The 22,310-nt window shown below is 36.5% G+C and overlaps 2 protein-coding genes across 4 annotated transcripts in view; one reads left to right on the top strand and one right to left on the bottom strand.

Annotated features, from left to right (window-relative positions):
• LOC126808899 (uncharacterized) overlaps nt 1-9,842 on the top strand; it is a 31,603-nt gene extending 21,761 nt beyond the window's left edge. For all 3 annotated transcript variants that reach the window (XM_050533956.2, XM_050533954.2, XM_050533957.1), the window contains 6 exons: nt 602-694; nt 2,846-2,953; nt 4,359-4,475; nt 5,894-6,007; nt 6,735-6,833; nt 7,737-9,842. In XM_050533956.2, coding sequence (XP_050389913.1) covers nt 602-694; nt 2,846-2,953; nt 4,359-4,475; nt 5,894-6,007; nt 6,735-6,833; nt 7,737-7,943 — 738 coding nt within the window. In that variant the 3' untranslated portion in view covers nt 7,944-9,842. The remainder of the gene's footprint in view (nt 1-601; nt 695-2,845; nt 2,954-4,358; nt 4,476-5,893; nt 6,008-6,734; nt 6,834-7,736) is intronic.
• Nucleotides 9,843-13,298: 3,456 nt separating this feature from the next.
• On the bottom strand, nt 13,299-21,091 carry LOC126808890 (uncharacterized). The gene is made up of 6 exons (XM_050533937.2): nt 20,986-21,091; nt 17,616-19,973; nt 17,069-17,268; nt 15,784-16,606; nt 13,944-14,072; nt 13,299-13,566 (listed from the first exon to the last, which is right to left on the bottom strand). The coding sequence occupies exons 2-5, from the start codon at nt 19,967-19,969 to the stop codon at nt 14,027-14,029; spliced, it is 3,423 nt and encodes a 1,140-aa protein (XP_050389894.2). The 5' UTR covers nt 19,970-19,973; nt 20,986-21,091; the 3' UTR covers nt 13,299-13,566; nt 13,944-14,026.
• Between the last annotated feature and the right edge of the window lie 1,219 nt (nt 21,092-22,310).

The following is a 22,310-nucleotide window of genomic DNA, read 5'->3' as shown; positions in this document are numbered from 1 at the left end:
TAGGCATTCTCTAGGTGAATGCCATGATGGAGTTCGAAGACATAAGCAACTTGAATGGTTGATACTTTGGGACATGATAACTTTGGTTCTAATTTAAGTGAGAATGATGAAACTTGGTGTGTAGTTTTATCACATTATATTAATACTTTGACTAAGTTCAGGGTATGCACAGCGATAAGCAATTTGATTGGTCAAGACTTTGGAACTCGACAGCTTTTGATTCAAGTTAAGTGATTGTGGCGAAACCTCATTTATAGTTTCATTATATCAATACCTTATCAAAGTTTGATGCTGAGCATTTTCTGCTTAGGCAAAGTAAAGACTTCAGTCTGATTTGTCAAGACTTTGGAACACAATAACTCTCCTTCTAATTGAGGTAGAATGTCAAACTTGGCATAGGTGTCATTACATGTATATCAACAACTGCTAAAGACCCCTACGGGCATGCGAATTATTGAAATAAAATTGAACCGTATGTTTTTCCCAAAATGACCTAGCACTGTTACCCAGGTATCATTTATTCTTGTGTATCTAGCACTAATTTCTTTCACATTAATTTATATCAATGTGCAATGTTTTTTATTGTAATTTGTAATTTCAGTATGAATTGATAGTATCATCACTGAACAATAACAGTCGAGGAGGCGGAGGTCAAAATGGGAAAAGTAACATGAAAACATTAGCCAAGGCTCAGGTAATGCTCCATATTGACACTTCTCGACCCCAGTGTTGGTCCAGAAAGTTTATTACGATTTTCTGGTGTGCCCCCCCCCCCATTAACAGTGCAGTCGTACATATAGGACAAAAAACTGAGGTCCCATGTACACTTAAAGGGCTAATCCCGATAATGTTTTGGAGAAAAAAACTGTTTAATTTTGTTTTAAAATCCCTTAAAATCCTCTACCTAAGGGCCGAGCAACTAACTCAATATATGTGATAAGTTTTCAAATAACTGAAACCCGTCAGTCTCAATCTGGAAATGGAGACCGGTGTCCCAAGCTGTATTATTCGGTGTCTAGATAAAAACAGACATTTTTTGTATAAAAATAATGTGAAGGTGAAATTTACCTTTCATTATCAAGTACAGCATTTGGGTCATTCACTGTATAGACCTCTCAATGAATGGGAATCGATTATCAGGTCTCCCAACGAAAAAATTGACCCGAAACCTTAAAAGGGTTACGTGTCCGGATAAGCAGTTTTGACGGTCACGTCCAAACGACTCAATATTTTGAGCTGAAATTTTGAGATACGGTCAATACACCATTCCTCTATATTTTGGCGTTTAAATTTCATACATACTCAGACTTTTATTTTTGAGACTCTGTTCAAATAAGGGATAGTCCCTTTAAGAAAACTCTTAACAGTTGGAATTCGATATTAGAGTAGGACATAGCGCCACCGTCCAGGAAAAATTCCCTCATAGCACACTGTATGTGTTACGATGTGTCATGCATTCCTACTCCAGCCAAGCCCTGTGGTTAGTTCATAATTAGAGTCTTGTAAATCAAGACTAAGGAGTGTGTTGCTATTCGTTTCAGTTGATAAATTGTATGTTTGAAAACTATCTTTTCTCTCTCTAGGGTATTTTTATAATCTTATATACTTCATTATTGTTAATCCTGTATGTAATTGAAAAACGTACATATCATGTTAAGTGAATGGATCCAGAAACTAGCCGTAAGTGTCCACTGCACTGTCAATCAAAATTGAAAAAGAAACAATCAGGATTATAACCAAGAGAAAACATTGTGTAATACTAGTACAAGTCATGATCTGCTCTATGCCACATGGAATATGAATGTGTAAAAGGCAGTAAGTTGCAAAATGGTCAAGAGTTAAAATTTAATAAAAACCACAATAAAAGGGCGATAATCCAAATAATACGCCAAAAGAGGTTACATGTAAAGGCCTTTCTTTGATCAGTGATAGAAAATTTAGCCGTAAAGCGCTGTACACCATGCAATTGGTCACGTGGGAAACGGTCACTTGTGGATGTTAGTTTTTGCAGTAATGTATGACTGTAACAACACATTTTCTGAGCATAATATCATTATCTAGATGTGTTGGAATGTGTTAACAATAACACTATGACAAAAGTATAAGATTTTTGATGCATAATCCATCAAATAGGTGTATGTCAAGTGGCAGGAAACCATATTGTTTTTCTGCTCAGCACCGCAAGTCTTTTATACACATTATGCATATTTATGATGTCTCCAACGTGGTTCTGCATGGTCCTGCGGTGTTTCATTTGTGAAATAGTGAGAAATGGGGTTTAACGTCCACTCGACACAAACTAGGTCATTACTGGACTCAGTTGTGAAAGAAGTAAACAGCAGTAGGGATTTAAATTATCTTTATTCCTTTCTTCAAATTGTACATGGTGATAAATATGAAGGCAAACATTGTACATGTAGTTGAGATCTTTGAAGCAGAGTTAGTGACAGGCATAGAGTAATTAGTAATGTCCACCTTGAATATGTCAAGAACATAATAAGGGCATGGTCTGTCTTAAGGGAGATAACTCTACTTTTGTATCATGAATGTAATGTGCTATTGTAGTTGCGCTTTGTTTCCTGGCTAATAAAATGATGTTTGAAAAATATCTTGTCTCTCTCTCTCTCTCTCTCTTCAGGATCTGATGGCGATGCTGCTATACACATCATCTGAAATGAAGGAATAGAACCCAAACCCTGGCCTTTACAGAGTCAGCAAGCAAGACTCAACCCAATCAAAACTTAAAATGAACCTCACGGTTCGATTCCATGCCTGGAGTCATGGGTTCGATTCCCGACAGGAGCATTGTGTCACATGCATAATGTTTTTATCTTGCGTATTACAGGAAGATCTGGCTGATTATCTGACCGAACATGTGACATCCACACAGCAGTTAAAAAGACTTAAACCAGAAACCAACACACAGTCCAACATGTTTAAATGTTATATTAAGGTTTGTTTTAGTTTGGGGTTTGGGTGACCAAATGGTTAATACATCCGCTTTGGATCATAAGGTCTGTGGTTTCGATTCCCCGTTTGTATGTGACAAGGAGTAGGGTCGCCTATCCAAAACCATGTTTTTTCTCCAGGCCCTTCTGTTTCCTCCCACTGCTAAAGATTCCTAAGCGCAAGCGAATTATTGAAATAAAATTGCACCATATGCATGGGTCAAAAGGAACTGTTTTGATTTTTCAAGCCTGGATCCCGGGACTGACAAAGATAGCGTTTGATTAATTTACATATATTTAATTTCTGGACCACTGTTCAAAAATTAATCATTATACATCAATAATCAAATGTTTTATTTTACCAGTAATCGAGAAATTAAACGCTTGTAAATTGGACACTCATTATCAAAATTGAATGGTCAACTTTAAACTGGACAAATTAGATGATTTTTGGTGATTTTGAGGAATTTTTAAAGTTACAATTTCATATTTTAAAATGTATTAAAATAAAGCCCTTAAATAGATGGTATCCATAAACAGTCCTACCTTGTTAAAGAATAATCCTATTAATCCTATAATTCACTATTGCCAGTTGAGAAATTGGCAAAAATATCATTTTCATATTCAAATTCAAACGTTTGAAGATAGCTACTCCATGGTGGAGAATAGAAAACAAGGGAGGTAATTGTGTTATTATTTCCGATGTAAATGAGTTTTAAGTGTGAGAATGACAGCTATGATCGTATAATAGTGAGTTGACAACCTATTGAGCAAAAGACATAGAAATAATTATGGTTTGACTTTCTTAGAAAATATGAAATTGTAACTTTAAACAAAGATTTGATATTGAATGAATGTGAAAGAAATTAATGTTAATTACACAAGATTAAATGATACCCAGGTTACAGTGTATGTACAGGTTTTAACCTAAAAGAACCCTTGGCATTTGGAATTTGATACGCCACTACCAGGGCAAAATACACCTTCCTAGGCATTGTACATCAGATCTTAGAAAAGAAAATTACCACATCTTAGTCTCAAACTGACTGAAGTATGTCAAAATATTAACCATTTTGCATTCCATTTACTATTATATTGTTTTGAAAGTGCTAAGTTTGATTGTACAAGATATTAATATTCATTCAATAGGTGATAAATTTCATGTTAAAATTTATGTTATGGCCCACACATAAAAACTGAAAGAATAATTTGTAAGCCAGTTTTCCATGTACGTGTTGTCGCAGTGTTTCAGCACACGTTTTCAACAGTAATATGGACACAGTACCATTACTTTTGCATTAGTCCGACTTTTTCCCAGGCGATAACATGTAGAAATGCCCAAGAAAAAGTACACCATGAACTGAAATCAGGTCTTTCATTAAATTTTGTTTTCATGTTTTTTTTTTTCAGAGTAAATGTGACTATTATATGGAGAATATGTCACGATTTCGGCGATTGGGTAAACAACTGAGTCAGACGTCACCGCCAGAAGTCCTGGAGTTTATACAAAGAATTATGAACAAGGATGTACGTATTCTCAATGCTGTTTCTGTAGGTCCATCTGCCAAACTACAATTGTTCAAAATAACTCTCTTTTAGTTAATGAAATGAAATGAAATGTGGTTTAATGTCCCACTGTTCTGCTCCTACTGGGCTAATGAAGACGGGCATACACCATACATTGTGCTATGAGGGAAATTTTGCCAGTCAGTGGCACTATGGTCTACTCTTATATCGAATTCCAACTGCCAAGGGATCTTTTACGTGCACGGCAATGTATACACAAGACCTCGGTTTTTCATCCCATCTGAACGACTAGACAGCTGTCCTTGTCAGGCCCTCCTCCCTGCATCACTGTCAAGGGGAAACCATTACACTCGCCCTGTATGTTCAGGAACCGTCCTATTGAATCCTTGTCAAAAAAATTTTACTACGCAACTTTTTACTGCTAAACGGTCGCGTGTCAGTCCCTGTGAACGCCTGAACAATGTAAATGAACACCTTAGTGAGAAAATAACACCTTGCTTACCTCGCTAAAACCAGTATAAGCGACACAACACGGTGTTAAAAAATATGTCCTCGTCTGCTAAACAACTTGACCAATGCCATTGAAATCTAAATATAGGGCAAAACACAAATGTACGTAATTCGGCCATATAAGATGAAACAAAATTTAGGTAAGCCTGGGGGGAAAAAAATTGAAATCTTTGAAAAGTTGAGAATCTTCAGTCATTTATTGCTTTGCCTAGCCCAATTACAATAATTTACAATGAAATTTTTTCAAAAATCCCAATTTTGGAGTTGGAGCTTAATAACTGTGCAATAATAACTAGACATTTTCAGTGTTATTGCACACTTTTGCTGGATTACGCCAGATTTAGTAGAACTAATATAGACAAGTGGTGTGGGTTTTCTGTGCAATAATAACAAGCATGTTGAGCAGGTGACAATATTACAAGTCATATATAGCACACCTCATTCATTAACAGGTTTAACACCTCGACCTCAGGTCATGTCAAGTAGTGTTTATTTATAGTCGATAAAAACAACAGTACAACATCGCTCTAGTGAGCTTTTAAAATCGACTTAAACCTGTTAACTCTTGAAAGCAGTGCTATAAATATAACATAAGATACACGTTGTTTATTGTGTAGTGTATATTTCAGTCTATTATCAGTGTATATAAGATATGTGTTGTTTGTGTATATTTCAGTGTATTATCAGTGTATATAAGATAGGTGTTCTTTGTGTATATTTCAGTCTATTATCAGTGTGTATAAGATAGGTTTGTGTATATTTCAGTCTATTATCAGTGTATATAAGATACACATGTTGCTTGTGTTTATTTCCCTCTGTTTTCAGTGTATATAAGATATGTGTTGTTTGTGTATATTTCAGTCTATTATCAGTGTATGTAAGATGTGTGTTGTTTGTGTATATTTCAGTCTATTATCAGTGGCCATGTGTATATAAGACAACTGATATATGAAACTATTAATTTGTGTGGTAAATATCATCTAGATGAACTTCTACCAAAATTATTAATGGTTGCAGAAGAGGTAATTACATATATTTGATTGAATTTCTCCCATAGTAAATAAAATGAAATGAAATGAAATGGGGTTTAACTCTGTTGAACATTCTACTATTCTGGGCTAATGAAAATGGGTATATGCCAAGCAGTGTGCTATGAGGGGAATTTTCCCCAGACAGTGGCAATACGGCCTCTTCGCAATTTCGAATTACAGCCATCAAGGGTCAGTTTTCCATCCCATCTGAATCACTTGCACTATTCCTTGTCTGCACCACTGACAAGGAGAAACCATGCCGGAAAAACCCAAGGTACTTTCTCGGACAACACCTTGAAGTAACCCAGGACCTCCTGATCAGCTAGTCAGGGTCTTACTCTCTGAGCCAACCCAGAGTAACGAGTCATAAATATAGTAAATGGTCATAAATATAGTAAATAGTCATAACCATGGTAATTAGTCATAAATATAGTAAATATTGATTGGTAATTAGTTATAAACGTGTTAATTAGTCATAAATATTGTAATTAGCTAGTATAATATCATTTATTGCGAAGGGTATTAAACACAATTTCTCTCCCTACTATCAAAGATTTATATTTTAATAAGGTTCTCCATAGAACAAAATAAAATGGGTTTTTTAAACGCCATTTTATTTTATCCTAACTATTAGTTTAGTGTGTGTGTTGGAAGGGAAAGACACTCTGAAAGTAGTTATAGCCATACGTAATAAATTTGTACATAAAACCTTTTATAGAGAATAGAAAAAGATGTTTCATTATGTTTACGACTGGATGGTGAAGACTATGACCAACATGAAGATTTAGTTCAAGAAATGATCAAGTCACAAATGAAGGTAAGGGAGAGATGGAACTTGATGTATAGTTTTATTACCTCAAAACCAATGCTGGATTTACCTATATCATATTTTTGACAGTCACAAGTCTAGCTTACACACCCTGTAGTCTTAAACATCCATCATCATCCTCTGATTGCTCAAATGTGTTTAAAACTGTACATGGTGTTGGGTGGCCAAATGGTTAATAGCATGCCCGTTCGATTGGAAAATCTGTCATTGGGTCAAGTGACGAAGTTTTCATTCCCTGCTTCTACGTGACAAGGAGTAGAGTTGCCTGTCCAACCTCGTGGGTTTTCTCCGGGTCCTCAGTTTTTCTCCCACTGCTAAAGACCCCTACACGCTAGTGAATTATTGAAATAAAATTGAACCATATGTTACTTCCAAAATGAGCTAGTCTAGTTTGTGTCGCTAGTCTAGTTTCTATCTCTATCCTAAAACAAGACTTCCGGTAGTCCGGGGGATTGGGAGGGGGGGGGGGACCTCATAATGTGAATGGACAAGAGCCTCTCTAAATCCAGCACAGATCAAAACCTGGACTATGGAAATTAAAGCTCACCGGAAAAGCTTCATAAATATTTTAGATAATGCAAGCAACTATGTCAACATATCCTTTCCATAACACAATCCCGAATGTCAATCTTACCTGCCATCGGTAAATTTCAACGTTAGCGACTTCTGCCGTTCCATCAGTACAAAACTGTGACGTCATTTTAGTCTTCTGTGCATAGAATTAATAGACTAGAATATGAGCAGAAGGACTAAAATGACGTCATGGTTGTTTTATTGGCAGAAATTTATGACCACTACTCTCTCTCTCTCTCTCTCTCTCTCTCTCTCTCTCACACTCCCTCCCTCCTTGCTCACTTTTGTATAGGTTTTCTCTGATTTTTATTCTTCCAGCATCATAAACTAATTCGAACATCTAGAACTATGGAGAAGAAACAAGGTGCGGTCCATGTGAAATCTATCATGTTATTGAGATGTGTCGAGGTTTTAAAACAGATGCTCTTACAGCTTCAGCTTAAAACAACCAATAAAAGTTTCTCAGAAACTAAAGCATCCATTAACAACGCAATAGAAAAAATAGAATCCATTCCTTGCAGATAATTGTCGTCCAATCAAAATCAACGTACTACTATCCAACTACATATCTTTTGTTTTGGCCTGATCATCTAGGGGTTGGTTTAACTCTGAATGTATTTAAAACAATAACAACTTATCCTTGAAAAATGTTAATGATGACCATATTGTTTACTAAACTATAACTCCATTAAGGGATCAAAAAAAAAATCAGCATACTGTACTTACTATATTTTAGGTTAGGAACATGGAATGAATAATTTGTAAATATAACAATATTGTTTCATCCATCATATTACTCTGCTTCTTGTCTATGAATTTGAAAATAATAATTGGTCAATGACATAATATGGTCGCAACGACAATATTGCTACAGTATTCCTTCCTGAGTTATCCCCCCTTTTAAGACCCATTCATTGCAGATATTTGTCTCAAGTACAATATGTATCTATGTTTGTTGTATATATTATTGTGTTCATTCAGTTATTGTTCTAACTAATAGTCTTCAAATCAAAGTCTTGGTCTGTCATTGAGTCAACTGGCGTGGTTTTGATTCCCCGGTTTTATGTGACAAGGAGTAGGGTCGCCTTTCCAATTTCCTGGGTTTTCTCTAGGTCCTCCGGTTTCCTCCCACTGCTAAAGACCCCTACGTGTGCAAGCGAATTATTAAAATAAAATTGAACCATGTATTAGTCCCGTAATAACCTAGTTTGTGTCGAGTGGATGTTAAACCCCATCTCTCTCTCTCTCTCAATCCCCAAAATAGTGACAGTTGGATGATAAGAGGGATTACGGGCTACAATGAATGCACCGATTGCATAAAAAATTGCTCAAGCAACCATGACAGCTGAAACATATTCCTTGTGTTTAATAACATCATGATTCTACTCACACCACCTCTGTTGTTAGGAATGACAGAACTGAATTTCACTTCACTTGATTGCAATTCTGTCCCAATGTATTCATTCCTGAGTTATCCCCCCTTTTCCGAACCCATTCAGATGTATCTTTGAGTTTATTGTGTTCATTCAATTATTGTGCTGCTTTAATTATTGAGTTAGTTTTGATTTCAAATACTAATATCATTATAATTTTAATTGTAAAAATGTAATTATGTTTAATTAATTTTAGATATTGTGATATGTTTATATATTAGCAGCTAAGATCATTATAATTTTAATTGTAAAAATGTAATTGTGTTTAATTAATTTTAGATATTGTGATATGTTAATATATTAGCAGCTAGGATACTTACCTCGAACAAACAATAAGAGTCTCTCACAAACTATATCATCCATAAAGACCTGAATTCAAACGGTAGAAGTCATTCAAATGAAACTCATTAGGGGTGCTCGATTGCAATCAAGTGATACAGAATTCAACCCAGTCACAGTTCTGCCAGCCCCGACAGCTGAGTTAGTGTGAGTAGAATTGTGACATATTTTAAGTAAGAAATATGTTTCAGCAGTCATGATTGGTTGAGATATTTTTTTATGCAGTCGGCACTCGGCACATGCGTTGTATTCCGAAATTCTACTTTTCATTCGATTGACACTATTTTTGGAATTGAGAGAATTTAATTCAGGAACGTTCGATCGAGTACCCCTATTGTATTAGTTCCTGAGTTATCTCCCCTTTTCCAAACTCTTCCTTGAAGATAATGGTATTAAGTATATTTGTGTTTGTTGTATAATTAATGTGTTCATTCAATTATTGTGCTAAATAATTACATACAGACCTTACACAATCTGATTAAAACACAGATCCTATTTCGTTTCATTTTTTATAGTTCAAAATTTCGTTTTACTTGTCTTTACTACACTAGTAGTAGGATCTGGAAGAGTTGTTATATAACCCGTAAGGATTAACCAATGAAACCGAACTGTGGGTATCCCAGTAGAAACATCAACGCTGAATAGTAAATCAAAAGTCGTATGACCCCTGACACAACCTTCCACTACTACTGGTGAGATCTTTATGTAGCGGAGGCTATCGAGAGTATAAAATAAAATAAAAAATGAAATATAGATCTGTATTTTAATCAGATTGGAACTTACGCCATCTGTCTACAATTAGTTCCGCTTGTGAACAGAAATGAAGCTTGCTGGACGACATTCTAATTCCTAAATCAACAATTTTAGTCGAAAACACTAAGGATACTTAAAGAATTTTAAAAAGTATTTAAAATGCCTCCATATAATAATAAAATAGAAAAGGTTTATTCAGTGTTTCTGTGTATGACAGATGTGGAAGGGGTTAGAACCCTATTACAAATTAGTGGTCACCCAAAATAGTATACATATTTTAGAATATGGCAGCCATTCAGGCCAGAGATCTTTTCTTAAAGTAGATAGTTCTCTGTGTAGAGAATGAAAGAACAATTGAGTTAGTTTTGATTTCAAATATTAAGATTATTGTTACCTTAATTTTTAATATAATGTATTTTTTTGCAGCCAATATACACATCTCAAACAGCCAATAAAAGTTTCTCCGAAACTAAATTCTTCATGACTACTGGAATAGTAAAAATAGAATTCTATCCTTGCAGATAATTGTATTCAAAATCATTTTAGATTTATAAATAATTGTGTTTATTCCAATTATTTTAAATTGTTGAGTTTAACTTTGATTTCACATATTAGAATAATTATAATATTAATTGTAATAATTAGGTGTTCATTTTAATTGATTTATCATTATAATATTAATTGCAAAAATATAATTTTGTTCATTTTAATTTTAAAAATGGTGATATTTTTTAGCAGCCAAGCCCTGTTTTAGGGGTATTTTATAACTCCCAAACCTCTGTATGTAAGTTGACATCAGGCCACACCCCTCTTTACTATTAATTTAATTCATTTAAGAATTGTTTGCTCCCTTTTAGAGTTTAAATGGTCAGATGAACCCAAGAAAACTTTTTGTGGGTCAAATTATAGTTGACCTAATTATTCTCAAAGGATTATATTTTTATCATTGATCAAATATTTACATCTACCTGATATGTTATTTTCATTTCTTGTTTTGAAACTTTAACCAAAGAACATATTTGTACAATGAAATATTTCAATAATAAATACATGTACTTATTTCTTATTCCAATAGGGGTGTTGGGATGCTGAACGGTTAGCATGTGTGCACTGTATCATAATGTCTGTCATTGAGTCAACTGGCATGGTTTCGATTCCCCGGTTGTACCTGACGTCGCCTGTCCAATCTTGTGGTGATCATTTCTGGGTCCCCCATTTTCCTCCCACTGCTAAAGACCTCTAGGCTCAAGCAAATTATTGAAATAAAATTGAACCATATGTTAGTCTCGAAATGACCTAGTTTATGTGAGTGGAGTTAACACCCCCCTCTCTCTCTCTCATTTGTTATCTAATTTTATTAAGATGGCACAGTTGAGAGTTGAGGAAGTTTCTGTCAATCCAGGACGTTCTGGAGTAGATAAATGATACTGGACAATCATACATTCCTTTACATGATGAGATAAATGTACTGCCTTGAAAAAGTGATGTTCATGAGAAGTCATTTAGCCCTGTGTGGTCCTTGGACAAAATAAAAAACCTACCCAAGATTTTGGGTAAGCATTGTCTGAGATTCAGAATGGAATTTTTTTTTTTTTTTTTTTGGTATGGCTAAACAAGATTTTTTTATTTAGATATTCACTGTTATATTTAAGGTGTATAATTATTGAATTAATAGTTTGTATATAAGGAAATATTTTTGATATATTTATTTTTTGATTTTTATCTTATGTGTAAGATTGTCAACTGTCTCTTTGTGATAATTTTTGTACAACTTTCATTTTTTAAAAAAAAAAAATCTTTTTATAACAATTATAATAAATGTATAGAATTATAATAAAGACAAAAAAATATATTCAAAATGTAGTGCAAATCTGATTTTTCCTCAATTCAGATTGGTTAATTTCCAGAATTCAGATTTCCTCAGTTCAGATTGGTTGATTACCTGAATTCAGATTGATTGATTTCCTCAATTCAGATTGTTCAGAAAGTGGGTTAATGACTAGATTTATTTGTTAAGGCCAACTCAATTTTCGCTGAGATGTAAAAAAGGTTAGGGCACCTGATTGGTTGGCGAGAGGGTTAGGTCAAAGTGTTAGGGCTACGGTTTGGATTAGTGGTAGCCATGTTTACATCCCGTGACAAACGTGAAGTTGATCTTGTCAAATAGGTTTATCCTGGTTTCATGGACAATAACTTGAATAACCCCCTCTGCTGAGTCTGTTTTTTTAGCAAGGCAAATTTCCTATTTAGTGTACCGTACGTGTAAATGGGTAGGGCCTACTATATTAATAGTACTCGAAAGTGTAAAATGAGTAAAAGGCACCAATTATCATTATGTCCGGACCAAGTTGTGTTATTAAATTACGTACCGGTACGTCCGATGTAAGCAATGCACTTGTCAAATGCAGACATAAACTGCACGTGGACTGGGAGGTCGGTCATCTTGCACAGGTTAAAAGAATGTTTTTGCGCTGTAATACAGATTGTAATTTTAATTGCCTAAAAACGGGTGGCGGATGCAATCAAAACAATAAATGGCTACCCAAACTAAATCAACCGTCATAATTGTTTTCGTTGGCGTACCTGGCACGGTTTCGAGACAGGTTTAAGACACTGGGCGTATTCTATTCTAAAAGGTACCAGTCAACTCCCATCATCATAAACTGCCCAAAACGGGATATGAGATATTTAAATAAGCCTATTTGATAGTGGATGGGATCAGGATCCTTCAGCTATTATTATAATTTCAGTACCCCCTGCAGAATTGTTTTTATTTGCATTTTAGATGTTGTGAATTTCGACCGTGTTTCTACCGTCATTCTGACGGACATAATCTGACGGACACGACTCCCTTTTTTATGTTTTATGGGTATCACTATGATTTCAAAGGATTGAAATATCACATGTGGCCTAATGGACAGTTATAGAGATGAGATTGTGATATTCTTGGACTAAAACGACATTGCATTGATAGTCAGTGTTATGTTTCTACTGTCATTTCTGACGGACATTAAAAATGACAATAGAAACAAGCGGTTTCTATCATCATTTCTGACAGACACTGAAAAAGTTGCACTGCACAACTTACAAAAGTGTAGAAAAATACTAAATGCATTACATATAAACAATCTAGGTGATTTGAACACCCCTCCCCCCATCATGTCCACATAAAATCCATACTCCCTTGACCCCCCCCCCCCCTCCCCCCCCCCCCCTGTCCGACGGACAACTGAACCTGGTAAAAGTTGTGTGCAGATCACGTGTTTTTTTTTCATGTGTTTACAAAGCCTTTTTAAGTTGTCAACTTCAAGAAAAAAATGTCTGCAGGTGGTATAGAGTTAAGAGACAAGGCATATTCATCATTAAAGTCATCATTTAAGTGCATAAAAATGCTGTTTACATTTATATAATGAACTATTTTAACAGCTTTTTAAAAGTTCTTCAAAAAGCAACACAACTTGTCTGCCACTAAACACTGTTTCTGGCGCATGAAGTTTTTTAATAATGTTTTTATGGTCCACTAAAGCTCGTTCAGGTATCTGCTTCCTTTTTTTCAAGACAGGATCTTTTGTGTTCTCCAGAAATTCTACACATGGAAGGGATTCTTCAGAAATAGCTGTGACCTAAAAAAAAACAATTTAAAACTAGAAGTGATGTAACTCTATTATTTAAAAATAAATAAAACCAAGTACGAACGTTCCAAACCATTAGACAAAATTCGAAATCCTAAAAAACGTTATCGGCAAAATCGTGACAGTAAATGGACTGTCTATCAAATACATGATAAACAGTGGTAACAGGTGTCCAGATGCATGCGAAACAAGTTTATCAGACAGACAGATGCACAGCTAGACAACAGACCAAATCAATATGTCACCCATTAAAATTTGGGAGTCAAAGTGAACTTAAAACTTCCTGAACTGAGAATTATAATAATTGAATCAATCAGTTTTTGAAAGAGCTATAGATACAGCTTAAGAAATTGCAACAAATATTCTACCTCTCCAACATACTGCAAAGTGTTTTTCTTCATCTGGTATTGGCATAGCAGGTACTCTCCCATGGTGAACGACATTTCCTGCATTACTGACCCAACCACGTCTTTGTCATTCGTGTTGTTTGTTTCCAACTGCAAAAAAGTGAACAAATCTGAAGAAGATCCCTTGGAAGCACAGAATGCACCCAACAAAATGACAATAGCAGGCCCAGTTTGATCAGTCTGCTCATAAAGCTTTTTAACAATCTTTACTCATTACCCCGTAACGCAACATTTTTGCGTCTTGCAGCAGACAACTTTAAAAAAAACATTGTGGCAAAAGGAGAAATTGCTTGACAAAAGCAATTTTTATCATTTGCCACAATGCTTTTCTAATTATCAATTTACATGTATATTATTATTAAAAGCAGAACTGAAAGTTTTTTCACTTTTTTTTAAAAGCCTTTTTTAAAATTGTCTGACTGCAAGATTGAACATTTCTGAAAATTCTAATAGTGCACTCACTATAGATTATAACTTTTCACCTTTGTGAAAGTAACAAACTTATTTAAGAGCATTTCCAATTATGATCAAGTATTTAGATAAATTTAACAATAGCATGAGTAGTACTAACTTAAAGAAGAAGTATTTGCAACATGGTTTGAAATAGGAACAGATGAAGTATTATATAACATTTTCAAAATGAATGGAACAAAGGTAAAACTATACAGCTGAACAACGCTATTTCGAAGCCACTGGGAATGCGATTTTATGAATAAAACTTTAATTCTGGACTGGAACACCCCCTCCCCACCCCCCAAAAATAAAAACTTTGAAATATATATATGAAATAGGTATCAACAATCTGAATTTTAGTTAAAACATGAAGTCTTTAATTTGGGACCAAATATTTAACTCTAATAGCTTCAAATTCAATTAACATTCGAAATGGCAGAGTTCAGCTGTATTTAATAACTGAATAAATAACAGTAAACATAAATTTCAACAGCAACTTTTGTAAAAGTATCAATACATTTAATAACTGAATAAATAACAGTAAACATAAATTTCAACAGCAACTTGCTTACCGCTGGTAATGTTTTTTCTGATGTTCTGTTTTCAAAAAAATTATTCAGCAATGAAATAACATGGTCACAATTTCATTTATTTAGAAAATGTAATGCACACTTTTGAGACTGTTGTGGTATTTGCATGAACACAATGAGCTTCGTTGTACAATTCTCCCTTTAACATGTATATTTTTTCTATTAAAAAATATTTACTAGATGACTTTTTGTGTTTTTGTTTAGAAAAATATTGCACATTAATTTTACGTTTTTCCAGGACAGAAAGTTCACATTGTTAATTTGTTACAGCATATTGTTGATGATAATAATAATTATTCTTAAGTCACAAAAAACGTCCGAAAAAATGTAGGTTTTTTTTTTTGTTTTATTTAATTTTATCTTCTTTGATTAAACATGCCTACCCGAAATTGTTTATTCTATCTGTTACATGTTCTCTTTAACTGGCAAAACTTGTTTTCTTATTCTAGCCCACTTATTACTGATACAGTGTAAAAAATAAAATTTTCCTATAGGTGGTGCAGTTTAGCTCAGAAGGACCCGTATATTATCTTAGTAAGACCTTAAGTTAGGCAAGTTACATACAACACCATCGTATACATCAAAGAGGGGATTAAAGATCATAAAGTGACAGTGATAAACCATTTCATTGTATGTGAGGTGCATGACAATTTCAATCAGGTATACCTGATTGAAATTGTCATGCACCTCACATACTAGGAGTCCCAAGTGGGGACATAAGGTTCAACAAGAAAACCAAGCCAAGAAGATCCACTTACACAGTTTTTTGATTGATCAGGACAGGTGCTTCCTTCCCAATTGGAAGGCATGCCACGAAATGGTTTGGATGCCACAAGCTCTTGTTCGCATCACCATGAACATTGGTGAACATGATGTAGGCACAGTTTTGAACATCAGTTGGATCATTTCTTGGATAAACGCTTCTGCTTAGCAGTGCAACCATCTTGGGGCCTCCTAAAGTCGGATAGACAGAGACAATCCTTGTCTTCATGACAGAGGCTAGGGCATGCATATTCCATGGACCCATATATTTGCCATTGGCGATACAGTCCTTGGCCTCTTTTCGAAAGAGTTGCAGTGGAACATTGGTCTCCTTTACGAATGGTGACAGAACTGAGTACCACTTTAGGATGTCGATGCTAGTGTCAGTAAGCCCATGGCGTAGGAATTCGTTATCCAAGTAGACGCTTTCAAATGACACCATTTCCAGAGCTATCCTGATACGTATCTCAACATGTCTCAGTTGATTACCAAAGATCAACATGCTGGCACTCCGTGGCAAACAGTTGCCATCCCCATATATCTCGACAGGCACATGGGTGCTCGGCCCATTGTAGAGGGAGATCGAAGGCTTGTCAATGGAACAGCTGTCGCAGTTGGGTAGAAGGGGACGAAGTGGATACTTTGCTTCAATCATGTCGACCAGTTGGGGAGCAAGGTCCTGAAGGTTTTCATAGTCCAGTGTTCCTAGATGTTGCTGCAGGTTGGAGAAAAATGTTCTTCTATCCACCATCTGTATTTGGTCGGCGAAATAGTCTGCTATTGGTGTAGGCGTAATCAGGGCTACATCTATGGCAGATACTGAAAGAAAGAAAGAATAGTGTTTTATGGCACGTCGGCACACAGTAAACTAGGCCATTTTGCGCCAAGAGCATCTTTATAAAAAACTATGAGGAAATATAAAAAGGTATAACTAAAAAACAACGATCCGCAAACGGTAAGTAAAAACAATGGTAAGTATACAAAATAATCAGCAGATGGTAAGTAAAATCAATGATCTATAAATGGTAAGTAAAATCAATGGTAAGTAAAATCAATGATCAGACGATGGTAAGTAAAATCAATGATTATAGAAAAGAACATAAAGAATGTAGGAACAAGAGCTGTATAATTGGCTGTTGGGAGAAGAAACAATGTAAAAAGACACAAGATCAATTACAAAGTGAACTAGACAACTTTACTTGTAAATTTATGGCTGTGTGTTGAAGTGATAACATTTCAACACTCAATGAAGGTCATGATGGTGCAAATTGGCCAACTTGCCTGAGTCAGAAATTTCAATTTCATTGACCTCACTGTGAGAGTCGGACTCATCTTTGAACTGCCCATCATCCTCAACCTCGGACTCTGCGGTCTCTCTATTCTCCACCACCTCTGACTCATTGGAATACTCTCCATTCCCCTCGCCCTCGGACTCCTCATCGTACTTTCCATCATCATTCAGCAACTCACCATTCAGCAAACTGAAAGATTTAGGGTAATAATAAACAACAATATGACTGTGAATGTGTACATGTTTAGAATAAATAAAACCAAGTACGAACGTTCCAAACCGTTAGACAAAATTCGAAATCCTAAAAAAACGTTATCGGCAAAATCGTGACAGCAAATGGACTGTCCATCAAATACATGATAAACAGTGGTAACAGGTGTCCAGGAAGAGTAAGCTTACCCTGCTGACGCGCCACACCCGCCATAGCGCATCCAACCAATTAAACGAAAACCGAAATTATTAAAAAAAAACAGTCTCAATAAAATAGAGTACTATAGAATTTCATTTTAAATGAAAGTGTATTGTGACACTACTTACCCATCAATAATATCTTGAAGTTCCTCTTCATCTTCTTCTTCATCCACCAGAGCTGTAGGCTTCTTCAACTGCAACTTCTTCTCCTGGTAACAGCCAACTACAGTCTTGTTTGTACATTTTGCTGTCTTGGCAGAGGACCCAAGCTCAACACTTGTATTGCAATTACAGCAGAAACAGGACAGCTCCCTTGTGTGAAGTATGAATGGCCGGCCAACATTGTTCCTTACTTGGTGGATCTTTCTGGTTTGTGGAATGGTCTTGACGTCAGTGACACTTCTCGAGCGTGGTATGACCCCTTTTGGAACGTAGATGAAACTCCGTTTCGACAATGTGTTGTTGAGCTGGAAATGTTCAGTGCACCACCTGTATGCATCATATGCGCTGCTAATCACCGTCCCCACACCACATATAGCCCGATCAAGTGCCCTGTTTACCAGCCCTATTTCGCCGTCGCCGTCAGCTTTACCATGTTCTGATCCGAAGTAGTTTCGTACAATCTTGTGACCTTTGAGAGAGACATCACAGAGTGGTCCAGAGCTCTTGTATTGTGCAGCGCAGCCATCACTAAAGATTGACTTGACAACAACTGACTGGAATTCCATGTGTTCCCTGAGCAACTGGTCAACTTCCTTTGTGAAATGGTCCACAGCATGATAGTCATGCTGATTATCGTCTGAGAAAACGATAACTGAATGTCGCACAGTACCTGCAGCACTGTTGTAGAAGGTTACCACTGGATGCATAGTAATCTGTGATGGGGAATAGAATGCTCCTTTTATTTCGTTTTCATAGAATGTTGATCGGTTCTTGGCAAAATCCATGACTTGCAAGATCCAGCCCTTTGGCAGGCTGTCTCTAAGGCAGGCAAACTGGAAATATTGCCAATGCGCAGTGAACAAGTGCTGAATAAAGGTATTGTTCTTGATGGGTGAAAGAACGTCCTCTACAAGTTCCTTCATCAGATCACCCAGGGTGGCTGTTTTGCTAATCAGCATGCGTTTCGTTTTCCCATTGCATTCAGTTTTCCTCCAGGAACTCCAGACTACAGGGTTGCTCAATTCAGCTTGAGAAAAGTTGAAATAAGAAAACAGGGTTTTCTTGAAATTGCAGCATTTCTTACAAGCACCTTTCACACATTCTATGCCGTGGAATCTGGCAGTATCAGGCTTAGGACACAGCAGGATGTTGAGCAGGTCAGTCTCATTGGCATGCTTCTTTCCTGGTTCTTTGACTTGTCTCGACAATGTTAACAGCTTGAAACGCACATTGATGCAATATATGCAAACGCAATACTCTCTGTATTTCGTTGTGAGAAGCTTCACATTTTTGGGGCGTAGTCTAGCGAACTTGGCATAACTACATTTGGCATGAAATTCCTCTTGATATTTGGAATGAGCAGCTTTCAATGACATCTGTAGCAAATAGGCTGGTCCTGCTTTAGTAGCATAGCGTTTCATCGGTAAGACTCTGCTGATATCTTCTCTTTTGTAGAACTTCTGGATACTAGCAACATCAGTGGCAAGTTTCCTCGGCTTCTTCTTTTTGATGTACCTCCTATCAATGTTGAATTCACGACCAATAGCACGTTTACTTGCGATCCCTATCAGTTTTCTCGCAAGGATCTTGACAGCTCCCTTTACTTCCGGAGTGACCTTTTCAGTGGCTAGCGGCGAAAACAATCTAACATTCAGTTTTCGGTATTTTCTTGGAATTGGCGGTGTCGTACATCCAATCGCATTCAATGCTGTCCTTTTACGGGGAGAGCACTTACTTGCAAGGCTGGACACAACAGTAGCATACCGAAGGGGGTCATTTGGAAGAGAAGCCCTAGCTTTTGCTGTCACATTCCACTGTGTTTTTTTCGTCTTGTACCCTGAACTGGTGGTTATATTTCTAGGTGCAGATTGCTGAGAATTGGCACGTCTAGCTCGGGCTTGTTCACGTTTATCTCGTTTTCTTTCACGGTCTTTCTTTTTCATCCACACTTGTTTTTGGACGGACCAATTTTTCCTTTCTTTTTGTTTGTAATGTTTGTTTCGCTCCTTCACTGACTGTTGTTGTTGTCGAGTTAGAGCTTTCGCACATCGGCCATTCGAACCCTTCGAAGAAGACTTGTTATCTGAGTATTCTGTGTGATTCAAACTGCAATACTTTTTCTGTCGAGCCCGTCCCAGTTCCTTTTGATGTTCTTTTTTTTCTAGAAGTTTTTTGGCTGGTCTCTTCTTTTTAAGTTCTTCCTTCAGTTTATCACGTGCGTTTTTGTTGCGGACTTTTTGTTGTTCCAGATATCTCTTGTACTCTTCAGGATCTGTCTGTTTCAGCTTTCTCCGCCACTCTGTGCTGCGCGATGGCATGATTCTGAAAACATAAGACAAATTCATTTAATACTGATTTGTGTTGTGTCCAGCCTTGCAAGAACTTAAAAAGAAGAGACCAGCCAAAAAACTTCTAGAAAAAAAACCATCAAAAGGAACTGGGACGGGCTCGACAGAAAAAGTATTGCAGTTTGAATCACTCAGAATACTCAGATAACAAGTCTTCTTCGAAGGGTTCGAATGGCCGATGTGCGAAAGCTCTAACTCGACAACAACAACAGTCAGTGAAGGAGCGAAACAAACATTACAAACAATAAGAAAGGAAAAATTGGTCCGTCTAAAAACAAGTGTGGATGAAAAAGAAAGACCGTGAAAGAAAACGAGATAAACGTGAACAAGCCCGAGCTAGACGTGCCAATATCCCTGAGAAAAAAATGAAGTTAGATATCAAAAATTATCATTGGTTTTCAATCAGAAACTGCAGTGACATGCACCTTAATGCGGTGGAAGTAAGACATCGTTGGTGTCCAATCAAAAACTGCAGTGACACGCACCTCAATGCTGTAGAAGTAAGACATCAATCATCATTGGTTTGTGATGCAAGGATCCCACTACTAGTACAGCACTACCTTCATATGCATAGCCCTGAAAAAAGGGGGCAAGACAAATCTACCTGAGTAGGCTCAACAATGAGTTCAATGACAGTTTTGGGTCCGTCAGAATTAACGGTAGAAATTTAGAATCGGTCAGGGAAGTGACGATAGCACCAAAACATTTGTCAGATAATGACGATAGCAACCAGAAGTCTGTCATATAATGACGAGAGACACAAGAGTGTCCGTCAGGCAGCTGACGATAGAAACCTTTCTGCATTCACCAAGCAGACGACGCAGTGCATTCGAGCAAGCATTTCTATTTGTTGACAAGGTCGACACATTTCACGTTACTTTCGGCAGTTTCAACTCTAGAACATTCCTACAAACCATCTAATTAGATTCCATAGTATGCTATCGTCATGTGTTTCTACCGTTATAAACTCTGACAGAGATACTTACCTTGCATTTGAGTGAAAACTATCCAAAATAATCACGATCTCCCGACCGGAAATTGACCTTCAGCGGCCCAGATCTCGCATGCGCAGTATAGTCTCGCTTGACCAGTCTCTGATAAATTGTGGCAGGTGACCTGATTGTTGCTACCGTTAGTGTTGGCGATCTGACAGAATAACGATAGAACTAGGTCATGTCAAGTTAATTTCTGATTTACGACAGGAATCGACACAGAACACATTACTTTCCAACAGTAATCTATATTTTATTACAATAACTGTTTACAAGTGAAATATGAAGTGAATTACGATGCCTAGTCAAGATGTTTCTATCGTCATTGAAGCTGACGGAAACGAAGTGACGATAGCAACTGCACTTTACCATGGAGGCATAAAAACGGGAGTTGCGTCCGTCAGATTCTCCAATGCTATGAATTTTATTTCATTTTTTTCATTAACAAATTATGGTCTCACATACTTTCAATTGATTTTGTCAGTTTCGAGGGGTTCCTTTTTTGGTTTTTTTAAGACTAAAAAGTGTGAATCACATTTGCAAGGTTATGAATCTGATAAATCTCTCGTCAAATATCATTTTTGGTACCAGTTACAATAGAATCTGCCACTGGTCGTTATGCTGAGCGCGAAAACGTCGTAATAATATGACGACAAACAGGGTCAAATTTTTGTACGCACGGAGATTGCCTTCAGGGTGACTTTGGGACCACTCGGCAAACCTCGGCAGATTCCGGCTCTACATCTAGCTACTGAAATCTGTTGAGGTTTACCGAGTGACCTTGGGACGTCACAATCAATGACGTTGGTATAGACGTCATATTATACCGATTCAGCTAAGGTTGTCAAGGACGTCACGTAACCCGAATTGGGTGGTAACCGTTATAACAATGACGTCGCCTTCGTTTGTTCTGCGATTACTACGTAACTGGCTAACGTAACCTTTTGTGTAAACAAAAATAATCTAAGGCCTATCCTTTTAATCATAGAACTAAATACATTGGAACGCCAACGAGCCCGTTAGAGCGAATTATGCTCGTCCTCGCATGCGCGAAGATAAAAGTGCCATGTTTACTTCCGGTAGGCCTGACGCTTTGGCGGAGTATTTGGAATTCCAGTTTATCGATGTCATTTTAGACGTAAGTGTTGGCTGAACTTTCTTAAAATAAATATTAATTTGGAAATATTCCAATGAAATACAAAATAAAATTCTGTTAAATGCTCATTTTTCATTCGTAATTTGTATTTGAAAGTAGCCTTTGGCTTGTATAGTTCGGCAAGTGCCGGTGTCAAATCATGCGGCAATTATTAATTCATGAG

The sequence above is a fragment of the Patella vulgata genome, chromosome 1, assembly GCF_932274485.2.
Source record: "Patella vulgata chromosome 1, xgPatVulg1.2, whole genome shotgun sequence".
Classification (NCBI taxonomy): Eukaryota; Metazoa; Mollusca; class Gastropoda; family Patellidae; genus Patella; species Patella vulgata.
This window is presented reverse-complemented; position numbering and strand designations above follow the sequence as displayed.